This window comes from Lepidothrix coronata, unplaced genomic scaffold (assembly GCF_001604755.1).
Source record: "Lepidothrix coronata isolate B3197 unplaced genomic scaffold, Lepidothrix_coronata-1.0 Scaffold47, whole genome shotgun sequence".
Lineage (NCBI taxonomy): Eukaryota > Metazoa > Chordata > Aves > Passeriformes > Pipridae > Lepidothrix > Lepidothrix coronata.
Genome location: NW_016690227.1, coordinates 3,621,361 through 3,648,246, shown reverse-complemented (window position 1 = coordinate 3,648,246; position 26,886 = coordinate 3,621,361). Strand labels below are relative to the sequence as shown.

The 26,886-nt window shown below is 38.8% G+C and overlaps 1 protein-coding gene across 10 annotated transcripts in view; it reads right to left on the bottom strand.

Annotated features, from left to right (window-relative positions):
• The window catches only part of FHOD3 (formin homology 2 domain containing 3), a 385,562-nt gene that overhangs the window by 331,806 nt on the left and 26,870 nt on the right, over positions 1 to 26,886 (bottom strand). For 9 of the 10 annotated variants that reach the window (XM_017814946.1, XM_017814947.1, XM_017814953.1 and 6 more), the window contains exon 2: positions 14,071 to 14,177. In XM_017814946.1, the coding sequence (XP_017670435.1) occupies positions 14,071 to 14,177 (107 nt within the window). Of the gene's footprint in view, positions 1 to 1,644; positions 1,729 to 14,070; positions 14,178 to 26,886 lie in introns of those variants that run through there. The other variant, XM_017814951.1, reaches the window with a different exon arrangement.

The window sequence follows — 26,886 nt, the reverse complement described above, 5'->3', positions numbered from 1 at the left end:
CTTAGATATTTCAATTCAATAAATGTAGTCTCTTTTAAAACAATCTCCTCCTTCTGGAAACACATTATTTTACCATTTAAAACCAAAGGAGAAAAATATTTTTCAAATATTCTTCATGATTACTTAATCACTCAATAAAAAAATTCACTAGATCAAGGGTGTTAATTCTACAGAAGGCTGTGCTACATCCTTCTGGGTTCCTCTTATTGCTTTCTACGCAGTACTTGACAGCCATGGAAAAAGCCACAGTTTGATTGCACACCAGCAGATAAATTGCAATGGGTTTAATAACAATCTCTAGTAATATAGTTGACTGTCAAGCAAATTTACTATTCTTCATTGTATTTGCTCAAAAAAAACTGTAGCAAACATCTGATTTATCAAAAGGCTATCACAAGCAGAAGCAAAGTCTGGTACTGTTAGAAGCCACAATTTTAGCTCATGAACAACTTGGAGCTTTTCAGTTAATGTAGATAAGAGAGTGTCTAAGGTCTATTTGGGGGTTTGTTAGGGTCTGTACATTCTTCTATTCCTGAAAAATTTAAAGAATATTAAAAAAAAACCCTAACCCCCTAAAGGCAAACATGGATCTGAATCTTTCATGAAGTGCTACACACATTCATATGGCAACACAGCAACTAAGAGTGATGCATCTTTTTGGGATGCTTCTAGTTTTTTGGGTTTTTTTAAATAACTAGATTACAATAAGCAATCATATCCTACCCTCAGAGCAGTTTTAAACTAGCATATTCCCACGACTCTCATTTTACTCTGTTCCAAGCAGGGATTTCATCCATTCAGATTAGTGTTATCAGTCAGCTGTAGATAGGGATAATTCTCGAGGATAACTCGGAGAGAAAAATCATTAGTTATGCTAGCAAGGACAATTACATAAAACCTCTTGAAAATTGTAGTAGTTTCTTTGTGCACTTATGTGTTTTGGTACTTAAACTAATAAAAGCATGCTTTCCCTCAGATCCCACCCAAGTTTCTGGCAAGACAGCCTAGATGTGGTGGAAAATGGATTCTAGAAGTTTCAATTCAAACTGGTAATAGCAGCAAAGGAATTGTAAGTCTTGAGGTCCAGAGCATGGACCTTATCATTCCCATTGCATTGGGTTAACAGCACAGCTTCCCTCCTTCCTTATCCTACTTTGGTGGAGCACTGTAAAGAGCAACTGGTTCACAGTTGCAGCCAGCATGTAACTCATGAAACTCCACATAAAAAACCACAGGTTAGATAAGGTTTACCCTCTTAAGTTTCACCAAATCTGGGAAAATGAAGGTGAAATCATATGCTGGCAAACAGTATAGGTACCTTGTATATTCAAGGGTTATTAGATGGGAAGGTTTCCTGCTCCCCCAGCCTCCAACTTCCCCCATATTTAGTTTTTTACACTGCTATTAGGTGCAATATCAGTCAATCGCTCACAGCGAAGCAAACTCTGAACCAGGTGGTGTCAGATCAGCCAAGCATACATTAACCTGGTCCCAAGCGCCTCTTGAAATAATCAGATGACTTTTTCATCATCCTTTGCAACCACTACCAAAGCAAACACAACAGATTACTGTACCAAGCTAAACTAACACCATGGGCTGTTGCCTCTTCACTGCAAAGAGAGAAGAGGCTGGATGAAAACTTACCTTAACTTAGGAATGCTGAAAATATTTCCAGACCTGGACAGCATTTAACACCAGCCTAACCTGATGACTTACCCTATAACAATTCTGCACCTAATTCTGCCTGATGTAACAATCTAACCATTATGAAAACCTATCTAACATAGATGCTACTTTGAAAGTACACACGCTTAACACATGCTTCACATTTTGTTACAGCCTGTCATAGCACTCAGGTTTCTTCATGGACCATTAACCATCTCCAATAATCACATTCACATTTTCCAAGAGGAGTAGCTTAATGAGAACAGCATCCAACAAAAATTCCTACACTTAAGAAGGAATCACTGACTCCCACAAAAGAAACCTGGACAATACTATGCTACCAGAAGCAAGTGTGTGGCAATAGACATACTCTAGTCTAGAGTGCATTATTCTTGCAAAGGTCTTTCACATTTTTATTTCAGAACCCATGCATTTTCATCTTCACTTGCACACATCTTTCAGGGAGTGGAAAACGCTTCTGTATTGGGGTATTGCTTCACAGTCAGTTGCTTCACAGTTTAAGGTACTCCACATCAGCAGTGGAAAACAAACTGTTCCTTGTTGAATGCATAAAGGATGAAATTTTTGCCAGAGTTCAAGCACTTGAATCTATCAGGTTTTCCCTGAAAAAGATCTTCAAGCCAGCACACACACAATAAGGAAAGTGTTTCTTAAACTGCTATTAATCAGACAGCATAAATTCTAGGCTTTGATTTCAAAGCTGTTAAGATATGGTTTGACTGCAGTTTCACTATGATATGCTTCTCCATTCAACTGCAGATTCAAGAGGTGGAAAAAAAAATTCTGACACTTAAAAAAAAAAGTTGTATAAAAGCCAAGTCTTTTGAAAGTGAGAGAGTGCACACATGTGCATGCAGAGAGGAATTAAGAATCTCTCTGAAACTCATCCGCAAATCTTACCCAAACAAATAACCTTTTTGAAGTTTTTGGTGATTATTATCCAAAGATCTGTCATGTTCAAGCTCATGTTATTCCCATTGAATGATGGAAACAAAGGAGCTCAGGAAAAAAAGTCAATAATTAAAAAGAAGTCTTTTAAATGCTAAGATTCACTTCCAATATGCTTCAAATGAATGACAGCACTAGTAATCTATTCTGGTACATGACAGGCAGCTGAAGGCAAACACATACACTCCTCCTCATAAGAAGTCAGTGGACTTTTGTCTCTTACCTAAGTTTTTCCATCTAAAAACAGTGTGAAGTCAGAATGTGTCTGCATCCTGTTCTTGCAATACACTTGCAAGTCATCTAATTATTTAGCATAGTGGTTTTATTCAGAGTATTCATGGATCGTGACACATTTACTAAAGTAACAATCGTGTGACAAGAGTGGACAAAAATAGGTAAACAGCGACTGTTCAGATGTCTGTTCATTCTTCATTAAAAAAAACAAAACATGAAAGTTTAACTTAAAACTTTACTAATCCACATAGAAACAATCTCAACAGCATATTCCCTAAACAAAAACTGGGCAGCCAAAGATAGGAAATAAGGACTACCTAAAGGCTACTTTGGTCACTACAAGGTGCTGGGGTTTTATGTTCCCCTAGGCAGGGTTGCCATTTTTCTTATTTTTACCTCTTTTTAAACAGAAACAAAATAGGATAGAAGGAGAAGGGGGAAGAAAATGAGAAACTCAAAAGCATCAACGGAAACATTCAAGAGATTCACCAAGTATGCATTATAAGTGACATGAATAGCACCAAATTATTTATTACTAATGTACTTTGAATATGTGTCAGTAAAGGTCTGGGTGGAGTCTTCTGCATACCTCACCACAAGGCAATAATTTTTGCCAAAAGACAATGAATCAGTTTTACATACTGTGAAACGTAGGAAGTTCAGAATGGGGGAACATTTGTTCCATTTGTCCTTTTTAGTAGTTTATGTGCAAGCAAACCTCAGAAGCTGGAAAGTGAGAATCCCCTCCCCACTTTCTCTTCCTACTTTCTGAATCATCATGCTGATTATTTCTCAGTTGTTAATGGCTCTATTTCTACATATTAAAACAAAAACCTTCTAACAGACTCTCAAATATCTGAGGGCTGACTACTGCCTTCGCAGTCAGAAAATTGACCATTTTTCAAGAGCTGTCCTTATTCATGAACAAATCTATGTCCTATCACCCCCAAAGCTCAACCCATATATAACTGTTTTCAGTGTTATTTAGTGAAACACTCATAGCATGAGCAGTTAGAGCTGTATCTTATATTTTTGTATTAAGAAAACACAAAATTTATGAATTGGCAAGTGTTGCTCTTTCAACAATAATATTGCTTCTGGTTAAAACAAAACCAAAAACATTGTTTCTACACTTCTTGTCAACCTTGCATCATATTCTTGCACAGAGACATATCACTTAATCAATGTTTTTCAGTTCTTAGGTTATATATTTCCCACTGCTGTCAGTGGCTCTCAAGCTCTGGCTGCACATTCCTCCTGGGAATCTTTACACCAGGTAATTTCTGGTCATATGGTTTTGCTACCACCTGTACTTTGAAGTTCATGCTACATCAGAAATTTAATTTAAAACCTTTTCACACTTGGCAAAACAGATGCCTTTCAAAAATCAGGATTTTTGAAAAAAAAATATATTAGAAGAGCTGAGAACCTACAGGACAAGGAGGAAAGTAAAATAACTTAACCTCCCCGCAACTGAGTCACTTGATGCTTCCACCTCTTTCAGGCAAAAAGGGTCCCTCTAGTGCTCCCAGCCACACTGTCAGACTCACAGCTTTGGTTCCAGGAGAAAAAAGTCCCAGACCACTTTGGGTGATCTGGGTGCATTAGGAAGAGCACTGCCAGCAGGTCGAGGGAGGCGATCCTGCCCCTCTACTCAGCCCTAGTGAGGCCATGTCTGGAGCGCTGTGTCCAGTGCTGGGCTCCTCAGTACAAGAGAGACAGGGAGCTCCTGGAGCAAGTCCACTGGAGACCTATAAAGATGATTAACGAATTGAAGCATCTCTCATGAGGTAAGGCTGAGGGAGGTGGGCCTGTTCAGCCTTGAGAAGAGATAACTGAAAGGGAACTTCATCAATGTCTATAAGTATCTGAAGGAAGGGTGTCCAGAGGCTGGATTGAGGCTCTTCTCGGTGGTGACAGCCAATAGGACAAGAGGCAAAGGGCAAAAACTGACGCAGAGGAAGTTTCACCTAAACATGAGGAAGAACTTCCTTCCTGTGTGGGTGACCAAGAACTGGAATAGGTTGCCCAGTGAGGTTGTGGAGTCTCCCTCACTGGAGATACTCAAAAAACAACTGGACACAATCCTGTGCAATGTGCTCTAGGATGACCCTGCTTGAGCAGGGAGGTTGGACCAGATGATCCACTGTGGTCCCTTCCAACCTGACCCATTCTGTGATTCTGTGACCAACTGCATTAGCAGTTCCATAGTTGCAGAGCAGAGGCAAACAGCACCTGCATAATAATTTTCATTCTCACAAACGCCCCTGCTACCTGACCTAATGTTGACTTGCAGAAGCAAGGGAGAGATCTAATTTTTTTTTCAAAATTAAAATGAGCAAAAAACTGACTTAGTTTGTAAAAAATAGTTTTAATAAATTTTCGTCAACATTTCCCTTCTACTAGAAATTGTTCTCTACTACCTTAAGGAAAAACCCCCTATTTTTATGATTTTCCAGTGTAATTGATGATTAGATAACAAACTGAAGAAAATATTGTCCAAAGTGACCCAACACATTTCAAAGCAATGTCCTACTGGCTTAAATGGCCATTTACACTTTCTCAGAATGTAATTAATTTAACCAGACTCAGCAAGAACTATTTTAAAGCTGTCCTACTTTGCAGTAGAACATGCATATGTGTATGTAAGCACATAAAGTCTACTTTGCACTGATTAACATACTACTTTGTGTTTCTTTCTGCTTTTTGGAAGTTTTCCAATAGCATCATATTTGGCAAGGGCTTCTTTGTAACTTGACATACAAATTCTTAAATATAAAACACTGCCCTCAGGCCACTTACTTCTCCATATTAATTCCACTCCGGAAATGGGCTTTACGTTTATTGCTGGGCCATCAAGGCTTTTGCTAGTGAGCACAATTACAGAGCAGTAAATGTGAAATAAATTTCTATTTTGCTGTGGTCTTAACCCTGGCAGTAGTCACCACTTTTCACAGCTTCATTACCGGAGATCCTGGGCTAGTCACAGATTTGCAGTGGTTTAAGCTGTTAGCTCACAACCGGAGGTTATATTGGAGACAATTTTATCAGAAGCGGATTACCACCTTAGTTTAGTTGTTGGTAAAACAAACACGCCGCACACACCAAGCACATAGACAAATGAATTCCCATGGGGTAAAACAGAGTGTGAGTTACACAAATCTCCCCCACGATTACCACAGGGCAGGAGCAGGCACAGGAATAGTTGCCATGGAATAGGAAGTGTAGCTAATTCACAGCTTTTACTAATTACCCAGCACAAACTCACCCAGCTGCCCACATGCTCCAGGCTATTGCACTGCTACTATAACAGTTTGCACCAGCAGACAGTGAGAGCACAGGATTCTGTTGCTGTCCCACGTTTGGATTCTCAAATCAATGGTTTTACTTGCCACTGGACTTAAGTTCGGAGTAGTCCTATAGTGCTTTCTGGCAGCCCTACCTGAAGCCCTGCAGACGATCTGTTTATGGAGAGAGAAAGGGATTTCCTCCTCACAAATTGAAGAGAAACACATTTCCAAGCCTCGAGAGCTGCTCACTTAGCTTATAGCCTCGTCATCGAGGAGGAGGGCAGAGGGCAAACATAGCTATTAAGGAGCTTCAATGTTAATAAAATTAAATGGTTTTAAATAGAACATCTGGCATCAGCTGTTTCCATAAGCTGTTTTTATTTAAGTTTCCACCATAAAATACTGGACTTCTCAGCTATTTTCACATGTAAACCTGAATGCCAAATTAGGCTATCTTTAAAAAAAGTTGTCCAAGGAAAAACTGTAAGAATTATTCACACGCTTTTTGGTTTGGCACTTTATTTGGTATGTAACAGCCTGGGAGAGAGCTAAGCACAACAGTATTTTTGCAATACAGTTTGCAATGGAAATGATTTTTGAAGAAAAGCACTCTTATTGCATTCATTTGCCAGCAGTAATCACTAAAATTCAAAAATAGCAGATCTTCAAACGTTTCCACAGGAACCTTGGTACAGAGGTAGATTTTTCCCTCAACAACAGAGATGTCTGAGTAAACTCTGGGGCAAAGTGGGAGCAAAATAGACACAGCTGTTACAGCATTGGCAAACAAAAGCTGTAAAATCATGAGTCAAGTTCTCAAAAAAAAACTCAACAGGAAAACATGCTCACAAAAAAGAAAACAACCCACAAAAAAACCGAACCCATAGGACAAAACCAGACCACAGGAACAATTCAGCACATGGGTTAAGAGGACTGTGTCCCTTCACATTTCACAAGTGTCAACTCCAAGAGCTGCCCATGACCTGCCCCAGTCAGGTCTACCAATTCCAGGCTGCTGCTCCCCTCAAACCAAAACCACGCAGAGCAGAAAGAACTCGTGAAGCCTCCTTGCCCAAGCCAAGGAAGGCGCTACTACGGATGCTGGCTCCTCAGTTGGATGGAGTGTGGTACAGTTTTGAAGACTGCAGCACTTGGAGAAAGGCAAAACCAACTCTGCTTCCCTTTGAAGGACATGTTCAGCATATCAAAGTTAAGACTATGCAGTATTACCACTTTTTTTTTGTATGCTATTTGCCTGAAGGTTATCCATCTAGACCGGATTGAATTTGTAAGGTGTACAGACTGCATCCCCATTTTACACTCCCAGATTTCAACTACACACCAGAGATAGTTGTGATGGCTGTAATTTCTGCTCTTACTGTCACACTCCAGCTCCCTGCTGGACAGTCAACCAAAACAGGGGATCACAGGTTCTTTTCACAAGCCCATGGATCTTACATCTTGTGTCTTTTCATGTGAGAAAAGAGGCTTGCAGTCTCCAACCTAAATATATGCAGAAGAGATTTACTTCTACACCAGCAAGGCAGCTTTAAAGCTCAAACTACGTGAGAAAACAAGCCATGGTCTGCAGTAGAATTTATTGAAGTTTGCTACTATATATGCAGATGCTTGTTTTCTAAATACATTTTACATTCACACATCAGTATTCATTCTTTAACTACAAAAGAAGAAGCATTTAATGACAAGCAAGAAACCTTAATTCAACAACTATTTCTGCACAAGATATTGTGCCAAGCAGATCCACTGACAAGAAATCCTTATCTCATAACTGATCAATAATTTCCAGGGTAGAACTTTAAACTGTTAATTGCCTCCATCTTACTTTCAGAGCACATCCTTCAAAGCCACATGTCTCATTTGTCAGGCCTACAAAATATATGCGCATTTGCGTAATTATTTTGATTACATGCTCTGGAAGTGTGAATGCTCAGAGACAATGCTTGTCTATTGTTCTCTAGAAGGGAAACTTTGTCTTGGGTTAAAGACAATATAACAGACCTGTAATTTTATTTCATTTTGCTGTCAAGGGTTACTGCAAAATAACTACGAAAACAAATTTCTACAGTTCCACCTAAAGATTAGTTTGAACATTCTATCTAATTTTTTTCTTTTATAAAGAAAGACATTTTATTAGGATTAAAAATTAAGAAGTTAAAAAGCTGCATAAAGTTTTGAAAACATAGGTAGTAATAGCTATTTTCCACCAACTTTGTGAGGGTACTAAAAAAGCATCAACTTAGTCATGCAGAAAAACAATGTATTTCATTAGGAATGTGAAATCTTAATCTTTACAGCCATTTATTCTGTAACAGTAAAGTTTTAGCTACCTTAACTTCAAAATGTGGTTCAACAGTGTAATCTGATACATGATAGACTGAAATACTGCTACCTTGTAGAAAGTCTTATACCCTCCAAAAATTACCATAACCTCTCCGCTCAGGTTTTTGGTTTGAGGGTTGGTTTGGTTGTGGGATTTTTTCCTGGCTTTGTTGCATGCTTTTTATTGTGACCAGCCATTTTTCAGCTTGAGTATTTGGTCAAACTAAGAACTAAATATGACACAAATCAAAATATTTGGGTGGACTAATACATTCTTCACAACATGAGTAAATAATTTCAATAAGCAGTGGCAGTCTCTACTGTTTGTAGCAATACAATGACAGTCTTCCACAGGCACTCCCTTATTTTTCTTCCTGTTGGAACTGAGAAACATTATGGAAATGACATCTAGAAAAAACATGAAGAGAAATCTATCATAAATTGAGAGCGTTTTCCAACAGTGAACAAACACAAATACGCTCTGTTCAAACTGATACAAAATCAGCATAGAATCTATGCTAGTTTGCAGTACTGCTTCAAGAAATGAGCCATACCATTTTTGTTAGAAAAAAAAAACAAATTAACCTTCAAATGCATCCCCAGTTTCCTTATATAAACAAATGACAAAAAGTTTTCATGTTCACAACTGTGCTATTTGCAAAGTCTAAGCGGCCAAAAAAACCCACAGTACATAAGCAGGAAACGAATATCAGAGATCAATGCCAGACTCCATTGCCTTCGACATTCTGAATCGAACTCAGAATGAACAGCAGCAACAAGAGAGAAAAAGTCTGTCATCCAACTTAAATGCGGCTCACCAGTCAAAATGGCTTGAGATAGGGCATCTAGAAGGAATGCAAAACCATTAGTGCTGAAGTGATTTGTGAAAATTATTTTAAAACTATCTTTCTGCTGAACATAAGTCTTGAAAACATATTCCCTGAGGAAATCTCCATTGCTCACAGCACACTGTCTGAAGAAACTTGTGTTCTGCAGTTTAGGACCGTGTTACCTTTTGGGCTACTTTTAGAGCCTGTTAAGGCACGTCCATAAAAAGAACTTAAGCAATTCCATGGTAATTTAAATGCATCAACCTCTTTACAATTCTTGCTTGCAGTGTACAATCACAAGGAAACACAAAGGAAAGGACCTACTTGTCATGGACACCTTAGCAAACACCTTGAAAGCCAGCCCATCTAAACTACCTCCACAATTAAGCATCCACAGAGTAACTTGTGTTGGAAGGAAGTGGATAAAAAAACACAACTAGCCAACCCAACAAGCAAACTAACCATTCCTTGAACAGAAAGCCAGTTTTCCTACATCCTCTTACTGACCCTTTCTCTGATTGCAATATCTTCTGCAGGACCAGCCTCATTATTTGGCCACCTCCTGACTACCCCAAAAACAACCTTCATACAAAAATGATCTGATTCTCCTGAATCCCACAGCTATTCTCAAGTGTGCAAATGGCAGCACTAAAGTTGTGGAATCACGAAAGCAGTCCTATCCCCATCCATTTTACTCTCAGAGTTAGCCCTACAGGCTGTGGGAGCATGTGTGTTGGGTTTTCTCCTTCCCTAAACAGAAGTTTAGATTCAGCTGGAGTGGATGGCAACTACCAAATGCCTCTTTTCACTATATTCAGTAACAGAAGGTAATTCATTTGAAATTGCATGAGCGCATGTGTTTCTTATACCGGTTATTTACAGATACACATTATAAACCTCCAGTCTAATTGCCACCATCCTTTTCTTTCCTTTTGAAGAAAAATCCATGTTTTTCACTATGCTCATCCAATCCTTCACAGAGAAAATAAATACCTGCAGCCTCTCAAATCAATACAATTTTTTAAGAATGTGTTTTCTGCTTGTTTTGTTTTACTCATAAGTCTCCTTTCAACAGTGTTTAAAAAATAAATAAATATCTTAATAATTTTTCCCTGGGCAAACAGGAACTTTTGGCAAAAAAGATGCTGAAAACAGCCAGATTACAGGACATTCCGGTCACTCTGAATAGGAGTTTCCACAGCTGAGGTTCTAAAATTTTAAAAATGCCATGAATATCCAGCTACTAAAGCCTTCACTCAGAATTCAGCAAGCTTCAGTGATCCTGATGAACACAGCAGCTTCAGTATGGCAGAAAGGCAGGTCCTGAGGTAGCCTAATCTCAGAAAATTAAAAGCTTTGAAGATTAAGAGCAGGACCTTGAAATGACCCAGACAGAAAAAGAGAGAGACTAAGTGGTTTCTGCAGCCAGTCCCTCCCAGACAGCATGTTGCTGCTAAGCTCCCAAGGTCTGCAGCCAGAAGCTCCAGTCCAGGAACCCTCCAGCTCAGTGCTTTAGTCTCAGAACTGCAAGGCCCAGAAATGGAGTTTATGGAGTTTAGGTTGCTAGAAACATAGGATAGAGAAAGACATTACTGACTGCATTTGTTACCCTACGTCTAGAATATTCAATTTTTCTGAATAACATCACATGAGTTGCATTTACCCTGAAGTAACGATGTTACTAAGTCACAAATAAAGTTCAGATGGTTGTTGTTTCTTTTTTCTTCTCTCAAAAAAATGTGGGCAAAAATGGGATGCAGAAATCCAGTTGAATCTTCACCAGTACTGACAACACCAAGTTCATTGCACTTCCCGCTTTACACCCTAGGATGATCCCATACCTTTTCCACAGCATCATAATCACTGATTTGTTTTGAGCTCACAGTTCCCAAAAATGTCTGATCCTTTCCTCCATGCTGCTGACAAGTCAGGTGCCATCCTTTCTTCATTTTCTGCCTGACTAGTACTTGCTTGTCCTTAGCCAATTACTCCTAAATGCAAGGTTTTGTACTTCACTGACCTGCGTCCCACAGTAGCAGAGCAAAGCCCTAGGATTGCAAGGCTCCAACATGCAAGTTACCAGGTGTGTGCATGTCAGGGAGATAGAACCAAACACTCTCAACCTCAAGTTAACCTCACAACCATGAAGTTAAAGCTTAACCCCTGTACTGCTGGGTTAGCACAAGCTGGAATTATTCATGGCAAATATACCACTTGTACCTACAAGCACCTCAGGAAAGGTGCTGAAGGTAGCATCTCCCCTGGGCAATCTTCCCCTCTTCCCTCTGCAGCAGGACACGTCTTTTTGTGCTCCTATGTGTTTCACTTGCTGATTTACTTCCCAACACCCCTTTCAATCTTCCTTCCTTCCATTTTCACCACTTCAACCTTTGCAACTCCCCCCGCCTATGTAATTTATTACAAAGGTAAGAAAGTAGGGTCTGAAGGAGGACTGTAGTGGGAAGACACCACAGAAAGATGGTTCACAACCGCTGTAATGGCAGCATCTAACACACCCTGTCCTGGTGTTGCATCTAAAGCAGGCAGCTGAAACACAGCACATCCTATTGACCCACAATTACGAAGGAGAGGGACAACTTCAGAGAGCAGGGTAAAGACCAGTGAAGATGAGGGCTACATACATGACAACAACAGACACAAAAGTTGTTCTCTTTCATCTCAAAAAACTAATTTCAAAAGATAATTAAAATATTAATTTGTAGCCCATGCTTTTGTTATGCACCTTTGTGGCACACAGTTTCATATCTCCTTATTCACTCCTGCATAGGAATAAAGGATCTCATGGCAGACTTCACATTACTCAGCAGGACAAGCCATCGGAAGAAGCGATTACTCCAATGACAACAGATTGTACAATTAAGAGGAGGCTTGTGCACACATGTACATAAAAGTATATCCTGATTTTTGAGCTCAAAACAACACAGTAGACATGCAACTCCAAGCAGCACAGTTAGTTTCACGTTTTGTTTCTTTTTTTCCTAGGATAGCCACCACAGAGAAAATTAAAGTCACGTTTCAGGAACAATTCCTATCATTGACTTTATATGCCCAACAGAAGCATAAAAATAAAACAAGGTGAATGGTAGCTTGCCATTTCAGGTGCAAAGTCTAGCAGGAAAAGCACCAAGTGGTCTCTCGCTTGCCAAATTGCTTGGTGGTGCCAAATTGCTACTGTGGGGTGTCAAAAGTAATGAAGTTAAAAATTACTAGAATTATCACAGAGACACCAACAGAAGGAAAAGAAATATGCTTTAAACTCAAACATATTGCTACAAAAAAAAAAATCCCATCAAAATTCTTCCTTCATCTGATTTGCTTTGAACTCATTATAAAGTTAGCTGGAAATAAGAACTTGCTGTTCTTTGCAGTGATTTTTACCGCCTCTGCATAAAACTGGGGACTAGATCAACTTCTACACTCAACACTCCTATTGCATGGGAAAGGAGGCTCAGTTCAGTTTGTATTGCCTACCTTTCTATTGAAGAACTCTCTTCTAACTGGTTTCTAACAGAACAGTTTTCCTCTTCCAATGGTTATAAAAACATGCCTCAAACTGGTATGTGTGAATAAGACATGAACAAATGCACACACATGAATATTTGTAACATATTATTTAAAATTCTTCTCCACATAAAACAATCTTCCAAGACACAGTTTAAATTTGTATGAATTATTCATCAAAGGCAAGACAGCTATCAGAAAAAGTAGATAAACCAGTATAAGCAAAAGAACTGCATGTCTTACTATGAACAAGCCCTGACAATTCAAAATGCAGTTAATTATGAAGAAAAAGTTTTTCACCCAGAGGGTGTTTGGACACTGGAACAGGCTCCCCAGGGAAGTGGTCACAGCATCAAGCCTGTCTGAGTTCAAGAAGCATTTAGATAACACTCTCAGACACATGGTGTGATTCTGGGGTTGTTCTGTGCAAGGCCAGAAGTTGGACTCAATGATTCTGATAGGTCCCTTCCAATTCAGCATATTCTGTGATTCTATGATTTTATGAATTTCCTTCTGGAACAGCTACATTACTCACATGTGTGAAGTCTATGCCAAACACACCTATAAAATAATTCCAACTATCCAGTCCAATATAGTAACCAGCAAGACAAAAATAGATCCAGACTGTCTGTTCATTTTATATCTTAACCAAGACTACCACCAGACAGGTCAAGAAAAAGTAAATTCTTCAAAAAAGCAAATTGTATATATATGCATTCATAAAAACACACACTGAAGCTAACTTTTGCTTTCACTTTCAGTTCTCAGATTATTATGGAAAGCTGTGTCATAGCAATCCATGTGGGCGAGCAATCATTAAATAAAAAAAAGCAAGAGAGGAGAATATTCAAAAACAACACGCGCCCCCATTCCCTGGGCTGGATAAATCAATTCCAGGAATAAAAAAAAGAAATCAATACAGGTCTTTTCTTCAAAAATATAAATGGAGGACTTAAATATCAAGGCACAAAGAAATTGACTTTATGACTATTGAAGACATGCATATTATAGATTTCTCTACAGTATGCTATCTTCTTTTGGAGAAACTGTAAGAGTGAACATAGACAGAGTAGTATAAAATTATTATTCATACATATGGGCAGACATATGGGCATATAAAGATCTTTATCGTTTTATTTTTTCTGTTCCTATGCTGATCTGAACACACTCTCCTGAAACCTCAGTGCTTATTTATCTAAATTTAGTAAATATTTACTTACCCAGCATCCTCCTGGAAGCCTTCTAATTCATCTCTTTGTTCTGCTAGGGTGGATTCTAGATCCAGATAGGTACCATTGTGAGACAATTGCAGGGTGCAGTCATCAAGCTGTAGAATAAAATTCAGACCATTAGATTACAGCAATCATTCTCTAACATCACCTTTCCATTTTCCAAGTCCCCAGAAAAATCTCCCTAAAACAAACCATGTGTCACGAGCAGATAAGAAAAATGGGTGTTGTTTGGCAATTTATGTAATCCCAAGTCCATGTTCACTAGACCATGCTTGGTCACAGCAATATCAAACCAACTAACAAACACAGAGAAATTTATTTCAACATACAGGAGGGGACTAGAGAGGGTTTTGCACAGTGCCTTTAAAATATAATACAGTAAGAGAAATTAATTTAAATGTATATCTAGGATATGAATGACTGTTCTCTGTTCTTACAGTACATTTATAAGTACAGTTTCAGAGCCTCCAGATGAAGGTAGAAGGAACAAGGAGCTTTTTTTGTGAGCTACTGAATTTGCCCTATGAGGAAGGATACAGCCAAGGGACAGTGCAAAATATGGCAGGCAAAAGTTGGGGTCCTGCAGCAAGGGGGGAGTACAGTCAACCAAGACAAAAATATTTCTGGCATTCTGCTTTTAGGACCAGGCACTAACTGGCCTCAGAGGTTGAATGGAAGACCTTCCTAGGCACTGGGGGGGGAGGACTGGAAACCTGTGCCAACTTCCTACAAAGGTACTGAGAGAACCAAGGACCAGAACTGAAAGCAGGAACCTACCTGCAGTGATGCTTAAGAAGAAGGGAGCAATTAATAAACCCTCTTTATTTCTACCTTGTCTTCCCTCATCTTCCAGTTTTACATTAATTTTCCCAGCTGTTGTTAAAAAGAGCCAGATTTGACCAAAGTTAGTAAAGAAATTTTCTGGGTTTTTTTTGCAGGGAGTTCATCACACAAGGGGCCCCTGGTGGTCTAGTGGTTAGGGTGCAGGACTCTCACCGCTGCGACCCGGGTTTGATTCCCAGCCCCCCGGGCAGATGGAGCTCGTCAGCCCTGTGAGGCAATCCATCTAAGAGAAGGTCACTCTAAACAAACCTACGTCCTGAGACCCTCACTGCCACTGTCCAAGCTTGCTCGGCCCCGGCAGATGAACCTCAGGATTAAAGGGTGGGCTCAGTTCAGCGCACGCTGTGTCTCACCTAAAAAATCCACTGCGCAGGCTCGAAGGGTTAATGACCTTTCCCAAATCTTCGCTCGCGAAGACTGGCCATCACACAAGAATCAGGGCCAGCGATCATGCGACTACTCCCAGTTGCTTATAGAATATTTAGTCTGCCTCTTCATCCTGGTTGGGTGGTCTATAACAGACTCCTACCAGGATATCTGCCCTGTTGGCCTTCCCACTGATTCTTATGCATAAACACTGAACATTACCATTAGGATCAAGACACTTGCTAAGACACAGAGCAACCCCATTGCCCCTCCTTCTGAAGAGTTTATAGCCATCCATTGTAGCACTCTTGTTGCGTGACTCGTCCCACCACGTCTCTGTGGTGGCAACTGTCATAGTTTTCCTGCTGTACAATGGCTTCCAGTTACTTCTGTTTGTTGCCCATGCTGTGGGCATTGGTGTAGATGCACTTCAGCTGGGTAATCAATCCTGCTGCCTTTTCGGGGGAGAAGCTCCAGTTCCTGCATGACCACTCTCAGGCACTTCTGCAGTTTCTAGTACATCAATAACCTTGCAAATCCTTGCTGCCACGTGATCTCCATCCCCTACCTCTAACGAGACAACAGACCAAAGGACCTCACTAGCACATTGTCTCTCAAACAGTGGCATGCCGCCTCCAGGCTTGTCTTCAGCGATCACGATTTTATCCCCTTCCCCCTGAGAATTTTGTTTAAAGCTCTCCCAGTGAGTGAGGCTTGCTAACTCATGTGCAAAGATTCTTTTTGCCCTTTGAGACAGGTGTACCCTGTCTGTTGCCAGCAGGCTCAGTGTCACGTAAATTGACCCATGATCAAAGAACACAGAATGAAGATATTTCATTCCTCTGGATTTAGCAAAAACAAACTGACAGGTTCTTTGCATGCCTCCATCTACCAAAAGGCAACCATGGCAACGCTGGTGTAACCACACATCTGTACTGCAAAGGCCACTTTGGGAAGAGGAGAATATTTAACACCATATTTTATGTGAAAATTCTGACACAGGTGGCTGCTGAGGACACTCTGAAGAGGTGAGCAAGGGTCTGAAACAGCCAATGACTCAAGGAAAGGAAATTACAAGCCTTTATCACATCCATGGATTTTTCTTTCTGCTCTTTTTAACACTTAGAAAGAAAATCAATTAAAATCTATCCTTGATGAATTACCTCTTTTAACTTCCCATCAAAGTTTTGATTCCCAGTAGCTGTCAGGAAAAGCATAGTAAGCAGCCACTATTCTTATCTGGCAGTCAATACTCAAACTTAGTCACTCAGTTTCCTGTCACTGATTTATATATGCAAGAAAAGAAGACAAATAGTGTATTCTGGATTAGTTACATTTGAAGTACTGTAGAAAAGCTCATTTATAATTAGTGATAGAGTGCAACTTTTGGATTAGTCCACACCACTATGCTTTGCATTGTTTGTAATCTGAAAGAAAAGTTCATCCTCTGAAAAAAGAGAGAGGAGGTCATTGTATTTCAAATTCTTTCCAATTTTTTTGCTTTCCTTTTTTTTTTTTTTTTGTTTGTTTGGTTTGGTTTGTTTTTTTTTCCCTGGGGAAGGAGTAATTCATTAAATAAGGTGACATAAGTTTTTACTCTGATTCCTGGGGATTAAAGAAAGCAAAATCCTGCAAGCACAAGCCCCTGATATTAAGAATAACAACAGTATTGCTACTCCATCTCTTTTCAGTTACAAAGGGTATTACTAACCTATACTAATTTAAAATACACTCTTTAGATAAGAAAAACTAAATACTACTCTGGGAAACCTTTTCCAAGTAGTTCAGGGTATATAATGAAATGCTAATTTATTCAAAGTAATGCCAAAAGGCAAACTACTAATTAGATAAATGTTCTGCTTTCACTATGGAGATTAGGAGATTTGCCCACAATTTCCATTTATACTGCACAGTTAGGGAAAAGAAACTCTGCCTCACTAATATCTTTTGACTTTAGTGTATAAAACCCACGATGAGAACAGGAAGCCCTTCATGTAGAAAATAAATAAGAATAGTACGTTCTATCTATGTTCATGTCATTTTCATAGTTTCACCTGAACATAGTACCCATTCAGGCTTTAAAGCACTTCACACTGCATGCTGTATTTGTTAATAGGAGTTAGAGTAATGGGAGAATTGGCAATATCTTCTATTTCCATTACTTAATGCTGAGTCTTGCCAAAAAGTTGGTTTGTTTCTTCTCTTGCATGTGTACACACAAAGATGGAAGGGAGCAAAACAATACTTTTAAAGTTAAGTATTAAGATAATAAACTCTAAAATCCTCTTTATATAGGATCACTTTGCTACTCTGCCTCCAAGCTTCACTTGTATATTTTACAGGCAGAATACAAAAAAAAAATCCACCTTATGAATTAACTTTAATTAGTAAATTGTCTGCCTTTTTCAACACAAAGGACGGCTGATGTTCACTCATTAGGGCTTATTAGTAACAATTCAGGATGTTGGACTCTTCCCTCTGCTCAATGTTAATCCCATGTTTATCTGCTACACATCACTTCTCCTGTCTCTGGAGACCCTCACAAATGGCCCCATCTAGTTCATTCATTACATGCTTTTCCCATTGATTATAACTCACATTAAAATCCTTATTAACAACTATCTTCTCTTAGGAAAATCAAAAGGCAGAATCCATAGAGACAGTGTTTCAAAGAACATTTAACTGAGCTGTTTTACACCATCATGAATGAGACCGCTATTCAGCTCTTTAGAAATTACTTTTATTTATTTCACTTTTTTCTTCACAAGTCTGTTTAACCCTTCGGTATTCCTTACTGGTCCCAAAATTCCGATCTGCATTTTGTTGTTATTAAACTGTATAACTCATTTATAGTACTGCCAAGAGGTGAGATTCTCCAAGATCTTTTCAAAACATTACAAAACAATTTGTTCTAAAAATCTCTTCCACTCCCTTCAAATCATTTATCATTTTTTTCATCACACTTTACTGTATTGCCCAGGTGAGCCAAAAGGTTCATACAAGTAATTTACATGCAATGTATCCTGTAGGCTTTACAGCAATTTTGCATACTTTCCTATAGTCACATTAAAAGAATATTACAGGTATCATGGAATCATGAACAGAAAGACACACCATCAGATGGGATGATTCTCTGAATCAAAGGCAGGGTTACTCCATCATCAGTCCTCTGCAAAATTTCAGGTTTTCTGATTTTAGCTTAAGCATCAAAACTGATATCACAAGCATCTCTAAAGATATTTTTTTAAAAGTGTGTTCAATTACATTCTTATCTTCTCAAATTAAGTTTCTTGAAAAAATATCCATGGCATATTTTTGAATCCCTATTGATATTTTCAAAATCTCTTGTCTCTACAAAGGGTAGGTCTACCTAGGAGTAGTCTCTGTCATAGGACTGAAGAAACAAAAACACATGTAATAGTCAATAAAACAAGTGTTTCAGTCAGAATCACCAGCTGTGGATAGTCAGAAGGAAGCAAGAAGACTAAGACTGCCTTTATGCAAGTCTTACTCGTTAAAAATGTAGCAGATGTGCTAATTATCATCTTTGGTTTCATACCGACATACTAAGATCTGTACTCTGTCATGACAAGATAGGTAGGTGCTTAGGTGTTGATTCACTGACTTATAGCTGTCTGTTTGGACAAGAGGAGAACCTGGAAAAGGCATCTTAGGTGGCACTGACCTCACTAGCTACTCACTGATTTTTCATAACTGACCAGAAACATAGAAACAGTGAGAGAACCAGATGTTTCTACAAAACAGCCTAAAATGCAGGTAGAGCTACTTAATTAAACCATTTTTTCTGTAATAAATATTCTAAAACAAAAACAGAGAGATATTTGAACTTTCTCCGACCACAGTTACAGTGGTAACTGGTCCACACTGCCCAAACACTATAGTACCTATGCTGCAACCAAAACAGATACAAATGGAAAACCATAAAAGCATCATGCACACGCAAATCTAAACACCACCATCCCAATAGTTCCATATATATATATTCTTTTTTTAACATATATGGATGTATATATATATATATGGATATATAGTATGCATGCATTTTAGATATTTTTACCTGCAGTTTTCAAAAAAGTAACAACTGCCTAAATTTGAGAAGCACATCCCTGAACCAAAAGTTGAGCCAGAAGGGAAGACACAGCTTTGTCGGAGAAACCAGAGTCAAAGAAGTGTACAAAAAGGCCAGAACTTCAGGACAGCATCATTCATTGACTGTAATCACAACATACTTTTCTCTCCTGCAGATTCCTGCTTCATCCACTTCCAAAACATTTCCAGAAAACAAGACAGGTCACATGCGCTACTGTGCAGGTGTTCTCAGAGCAGAACCATGGTGTGCTTTCAATAAGAATTAAAAATTAAGCAGTATATGAACATACCACTAGTGACTGAATCATAATGTATGTGTCCAAACGAAAAAAAAAGTTGCATGTACAGGTTTTTGTTTTATGTACAATAAATTTGTCTTAAGTGTTGTAATCATCTCCATGTCAGTATTTAAGACCAAGGCTATTTTAAAAAATGAAACAGAATGATAGCTACGGCACAATACATTTTATTGATGTCTATGTGTCATCACCACAGTCAGAAACTCTTTAAATAACACTGAAATAGAGTTTTCCCACAGAAAAATGGAAATGTAAGAAAAATTAAGAGGAAGTACATAAAAAGATCATAAGATTACAAATAATATTTAGGCTGTTACATTTATATTATACTTGTTTAAGTTTCCCTCGGAGAAGCTGAGCACAATTCGTTAAGCAAAAATCAAATATGTGAATTAATAGTTAAAATATGAGAACATTTAAAAGTAGAGCATCCAACTCCCTCATCCTTTGCCATTTAAGTCATTACAGAGCAAAAGTACACCACACAAGAGGAGAAGAGTGTCCTGTCTTCCATTATAAGCAGAGACAGGGATAGCAAGGTCAGAGCTGCAGAGCCTGATCCTTGCCTTATTTCAATGGTCATCTCCACCTCATCACCATAGAGAGTCCTCAGCAGCAACATGCCTATCTGCCAGAAAGCTAAAGCAACCCACTCATGCAAGTGTTCCTTACAGGCTGCCACTAAATCAAGACCATAGGGCAGAAGTTCAGTTTGTCATCTTCTGGCTCAGGTAATCAAATCTGGCTAGTAGTGGCTAGTCCCAAAATAATTCATACTACAAGACTATCAAGCTTAAGAAGACTCAGCAAGTTCAATAGTAGTACACCAATGATTAATTTTTTCTTATTTCAAGCACTGACCCACAGAAAGAGGTAACACTCATTTTTTCTTTATAAAGAAGCCCTTGTTGCTGTGCAACACGAAAGCTTATGATTTCTACTCATTTCAGAGCTGAAAGACATGACCAAAAGGAGCAAGGAACAGCAGGGGGGAAAAAAAAGAAGAACAGCAAGAGAAGATGATGATCAGCCACTTACGTGATGCCAATAAATGACCGCTGCCATTTTCAGAAACTAGCTGAATATAAATAAATAAACAAATAAACAAATAAATAATTCTGAGTTCAGTCCTTGTTTTCATCTACTGCCTTTAGCTTCTTACCAGTGAAGAGAAATACCTAGAAACAGGGTGGGGGGTACAAGGAGAGAAGAACAAAGCAACTCACACATCCATCCCCAGACTGAGTACAGCCAGCAGCTCTTCCTCACACCTCCTCCTCCCCACACACACTTGCACGTGCTCCATGTGCACAACAGTCTCCTCACTCAAGAAGCCCATGATTACATAATTCGACGCAGAGACAACATACACTTTGCTGTGCCAACAGAAATTCACACGAGTCTGTCTTCTCTTCCTCCAGAAGGCTTTGCTAGATCAGCAGACATCCAAAGTGGACTTTCCTTTGGTTTAATATCTCTGCCCCACAGCAGCAGAAGGTTGGCAGAGGTTAAGGAGGGGAAATGCCAGATGCAGTCTCTTGTCTTTTCAAAAAGCACAGCAGAGCCACAAGACATTCTCCTCTTCCCTGTTTGTTCAAAGACCAGAGAGTTGTATTTTTTCAACAAACTATCATGAGAAATGCTCTTCCCTTGCCTCCAACCCCCTACCCTAAGAATCTATTCAGAAGAACATATTTTGGACAAATCTCTCTAAATGGCGTGACCAGCAAAATGAGGGAGGTGATTCTCCTACTCTGCCTTTCTGAGACCCCATCTGGAGTACTGCATCCAGCTCCGGGGTACTCAGCAGAAGACGTATTTCTATTGGAGGGGTCCAGAGGAGGGCCATGAAGATGGAGAGAGCTCCAGAGAGCTGGAGCACCTCTTCTATGAAGACAAGCTGAGACAGTTGGAGTTGTTCAGCCTTGAAAAGAGAAGGCTTTGGGGAGACCTCACTGAGGCCTCCCAGTACTAAAGGGTGCTTAAAAAACAGAGGGAGAGCAGCTTTTTGCATGGGTAGATAGTGATAAGACAAGGGGGCACAGTTTTAAACTAAATGAGGAGAGATTTAAATTAGATATTGGGAAGAAATTCTTTACTCAGAGTAGAGAGGCACTTGAACACGTTTCCCAGAGAATCTGTAGATGTGCCATCCCTGGAAGTGTTCAAAGCCACGTTGGATGGGACCTTAAGCAACATGATCTAGTGGGCAGCACTGTTGCCCATAGCAGGGGATTGGAACTAGATGATCTTTAAAGTCCTTCTAACCCAAATTAATCTATGATCAATGCAAAGAAGGTGTTACCAAGTCAGCAACCAGTGTGTGCCAAGATATAGCCAAATGTCCTCTCTATATTAGCTTCTATTTAAATAAAAGTGGACACCCTTCAAAAATTCATCTTAGGCAGTGATCAAGGATCACACTCATAAGACAAAAGGTCCTACAGTATGAGAAGGGAGATACACTTGTTTGCTGGTGTTACTACAAATCACCAAAACCAACTGACTTCGCAGTCACTAGCTGAAAGCACAACCAACGCTCACCAGATTTCCAGTAATTTGAGCTAGAGCCACCAGACAGATTATTTTGTTCATTTGGTTGTTTCCAGAATTACAGAGAAAGGAAATGAGAGAGGTAGAGATTAGCGTAATCCAGTATCAAACTGCAGAAATGAAAATCCCTCTTCAATTCTAGCTTCTGGCATAGCCTTTGAAAATCCTTATCTTACTGAAATATTTTAGCTCATCTTTCATTTAAACATTATTGGGTTACAATTGTTCTTATTAGTGATGGTGTGCTCCTTTTTCATTCACAGCATGCTTTGCAGAGTAGGGTTGATGAAAAGCATAGTTTCTTTACACTCGGTTTTCCCTTTCTAAATCTAAGGCCTTGTTTCGCTTTACACATCACACGTCTGACACATTCATTCTCGAGCTATACAGTTCTTAAACACTCTCCCTTCTGGTTCAGCTGTTTCCAATACAGTGAGAATCCTGTTACCAAGGCCAGCAAGTCTCAGTTTTCCCTTTGCCGTATCCTCCCTTCTTTTCTAAAACTAATTACTCCACAGGAAAAATCAGAAAAAGCAGCTCTTCCTGTTCACGAGCCCAAAAATATTCCATATTACTTAGCAAACTGGTACAAACTGATCAGTGCAAATATTTAATACTGTTTCATTCAAGGCCAAGCTTCACACTGAGAATGAACATGCTATTTTCAGAATGCACCATATTTTAATGTTTTTCAAATTTTATTGCAGATCAGCAGATGCAGGTTTTCTCTACTGGCACGTGGCCTGTGGTCCTTTGGTGGTCCTTTAAAATGTAACAAGGTTGCTGTCACTGTTAGTTCTCACAGAGTAATGAAAAATGTGGATAGTCTTATTGCATCTCACAGATCATATCAAACCCAACATAATATTTATCTGGCTTCAGAGTCACAAGCAACTGCTCTCTTAATAAGCCCCTTGGTATTTCCCTTCTCATGTGAGTAGGTTCTATCCAATCTGTGCCATCTTATCATCATTTTGGGCAACACGAGGTAAAAGGAACAAAGTATCTAGCCCAGGACTGATGCCACTGACCCATCTTGGGAAAAAAGCTTGATATTAATGAGATAAAAGGAAAGAAGTAATCTGTATGTAAGTCACATGTTAGTGCCCAAAATTAGCAGTGTACACTAAAAACTGCTCTCATCTTCAAGTATGACAGCAACTCGACACACAAGCACTCTATTCATCTAAAAGTCCCTGTGTGCCAAGTAGTTCTATTGCAATTACTTGAAAGAAAACTAATACTCCTTCCCTCATATCTTTTTTTTAATAAAGATAATTTTGAAACTCAAAGTATTTTCTAAAAAAAAAAAAAAATCCTTTAAAAATGCAATTAAACCAGTACTTTTATGAGGTCAAAATATTAAAAGTAAGGTCAAGCACAGGCTCTGTATAGGAGGTCATTTGTGGTGATGGCAACTGTGTCACCTTCAGTCATCCACGCTCACAGGTCAGCAAGGTTTCTGAACTCTAGCAAACTCACTCTCCCATACTCATTTAGAGTGGGAAAAAAACCCCTAATTATTTCCTACATCTTAAACTTTACATTATAACAAGTAATGTAGCATGTAGACTATTCCCAAATTTTTCAGCCCTTGAGGAGTGGATAGCATATCTTGTAGGAGTAGTTATTAATGTAATGCACATCTGATTTATTTTTAGCACAGTAATTATCATTGTCAAATTAATTCATAAACTTTGTATGCTTTGCAGAGCTTATGGCAGTGGCACTGGCAGACCCAAGCCTACACACAAAGTATAATCCAAAGGTTTGCACAACAGGGCGTAGGGCAGTCAGAGCACAATTACTTTAAAAGGAACTGCTATTCTGATATGGAAATGCTGGTATTTTGAAAGTAGCCTGTACTCGTAGTCTGAAACAGCAGCTTTTATCTGTGGCCTAGTAGATACCACAAAATACTCCTAGGGTCAGGTAATACAGTGCATGAAGAGAAACATAAATGCCACATTAGATCCTCAAGAGCCACTGGAAAAATACACTGCCAATAAAAATATTCTGCTGAAATAACAAAGACATTGAAAACAAACACAGAAAGCTGTAATATTAATATTATGGGTTTGACTTAAGAATAATAAAAGGAAGTTCAGAGTTCAAAATTTTGAAACTGCTATTTTAGGGGTCTCTGAAATACAGGCAACACATTACAGAGAACATGTAACGTGTGGATGCCTACCTGTTGCTATTCTCAGACAGTTATGTCACTGACTCTCAGTCTTTTGCTTCATGATTCCCTTTAACACAGTGCTCCACAGGGAGCAATTTAAAATTTACTGGAGTATCTGCGTCCAAGTGTGACACCGTGGCTTTCAACAGCCACCACACAGGCATTGTTAGAAAGCAGATGAATACTCAAAATGTCAATAGCCGTGGAAAAGAAAGCCAAATTCATTTAGAGGAGGGTGTTACCGCAATGTTTAATATAAACTAAAAAAAAAGCTAAGTGAAAACATCAAAAATAATTGAATTTCTCCATGTTGGATGGGGAACTAACACAGATTCTTTCCCTCCCACCTAATTCAATAATTTTAAGTTACTTAAATTTGAGCTGACACGCAAACCAAACAGGCAACAGAACATAGCAAAGTCAAATTTAGAGCACAAAATGCTCCAGCTCTTTAACTAAAAAAAAAAACAAAACATTTTTCTCACAGTAAACATAACAAACCTATAGCATGAGAATAACCTAACCTCTGCATCCTCTCATAAACTTTTTGGCACCTAGATTCTCCAAATCCCTTTCTGCACCTGTGTCCAGCTTTTCCTAACTAAGAAGACCAAGAGCTAGCTCTCCTCACCTTCACAGTTAAGGACATCTTCAGCTGAACAGAAAGGAGAGCGACCATAAGAACAGGATCCTTTATTTGAATGTATATACAACTTTTTGGCTGATATGCAGCGGATGCCTACAGCTGATATGCTCTCATTACCATTTGGCTGGAATTACTGTGAAGGTATCCAAGGAAATGGAAATAATCTCAAAGAAGGAGATAGGTCAAGAAAAGTGAGAGGAGGAGGAGGAGGGAAAGGATTAGCATCAATGGAGTTTATCATCTGAGGAATCTTTTGTTCAGAGTGGGTGTATCTGTGTGTATGAAAAGCACTTGGTTAAAATCTCAGAAATCATTCTTTTAAAGGTAAGTAGTGGTCTAGGAAGGCAAAAATGGTAACTACTTCATGACAGTTCCATCTGGCTTGTTTTGTACACTTGTTATTAAATGGAAAACTGAAGTATTTCATATTTGGAAAAGGTTTTTTGAAGTCATGTAGCAGAATGAACCTATAACTTGCAGACTTTTATTCTTAGCGCATAACCCTGAGAAAAAGCTTTCTATTAATATCCTCCACTTTGCTTGAGCAGTTAAAAGACACAGGTTAATCTAAGGATTGCACCACTGCTACTCTAACTACATCTGGGACACTTGGGAACAAGTTGCTCACTATTCTATCACAAAACTAAAATACTGGACTACTTCAGAACTACTTGCACCATTTACAGATGTGCAGCAAAGCACACAGTAAGTAATAATGCAATCACTCATCTTCTGCAGTGGTGTTTTCATTGCCATAAGTGGCTAAACACCTACTAGACAATATACCACAAAAAGAAAGACACCAACAACTAACCTAATGTGCAGATTGCCTTTCCATCCATATGACCCACATCTGCACCCTTTTAAAAAGAGTGCAGCTGAAATGTCAGTCCTGAGATAAGGTGTACTTAAAATCAAGATTTGATAGAAGAAGTTATTTGCATCCATGAGCACTTCTCTATGAAAAATCAAAACTAAGGAAAAATGAGAAGGTAGGGACAAGATACCAAGCCATTTGAAAACCTAAAGCAGGGAGGTTTTGGGAAAAAGAAGACAGCTGCAGAGGGAGAGGAGTAGGTAGCAGTTCTGAAATAACAGCAATTCTAGTAAAATTCACAAACTTTTGAGGGCAGGGGAGATGTGGAGTTGATGAGAGTCAAAGACTGAGTCAGTAAAAGAAACAGCAAACCCAGGACAAAGTGTCCTATGTTAAACCAAAATTTGGCTCAGAGGCTTCCAATTAAGTGTCTAAAAAATAAAAAAAAAATAAAATTAAAAAAAAAAAAAAAAAAAAAAAAAAAAAAAAAAAAAAAAAAAAAAAAAACCAGCAACAACAGCAAATACCAAAACACTACTAGCACAAACCCATGGGTTATGATACAGGAAAACACATTAAACACATTCACACAAAGAATTTATGTGAAATATAAAAGAAAATAAAGTAAGGTAGGATTACCAAAGAGAATATCATACACTTGTCAACAGAATCATTTTTCAGACACAGTCTGAACCTTGGAGGTTTAAATGAAAACTTTGGTACAATATTCTAATGAGAACAGTCATCAACTCTTCCTAATAGTTAGACTGCCTCTTAAAGGCTTTGTGGTTTCTAAACCAAACATCAGTTGGGATGTCATTAAAAGAGCATGATTAAAGTTTATAAGAATGAAACTCAATATAAGAGCACTGAAAAAATGGTGAAAATATATGTACCCTGCAGACTCTCTTTTTAATGCTGAGATTTTATAAAAGCACAAAGGATCTCAAGTCACATTTTCTACCCCTGAGCAGAATTTATTTGG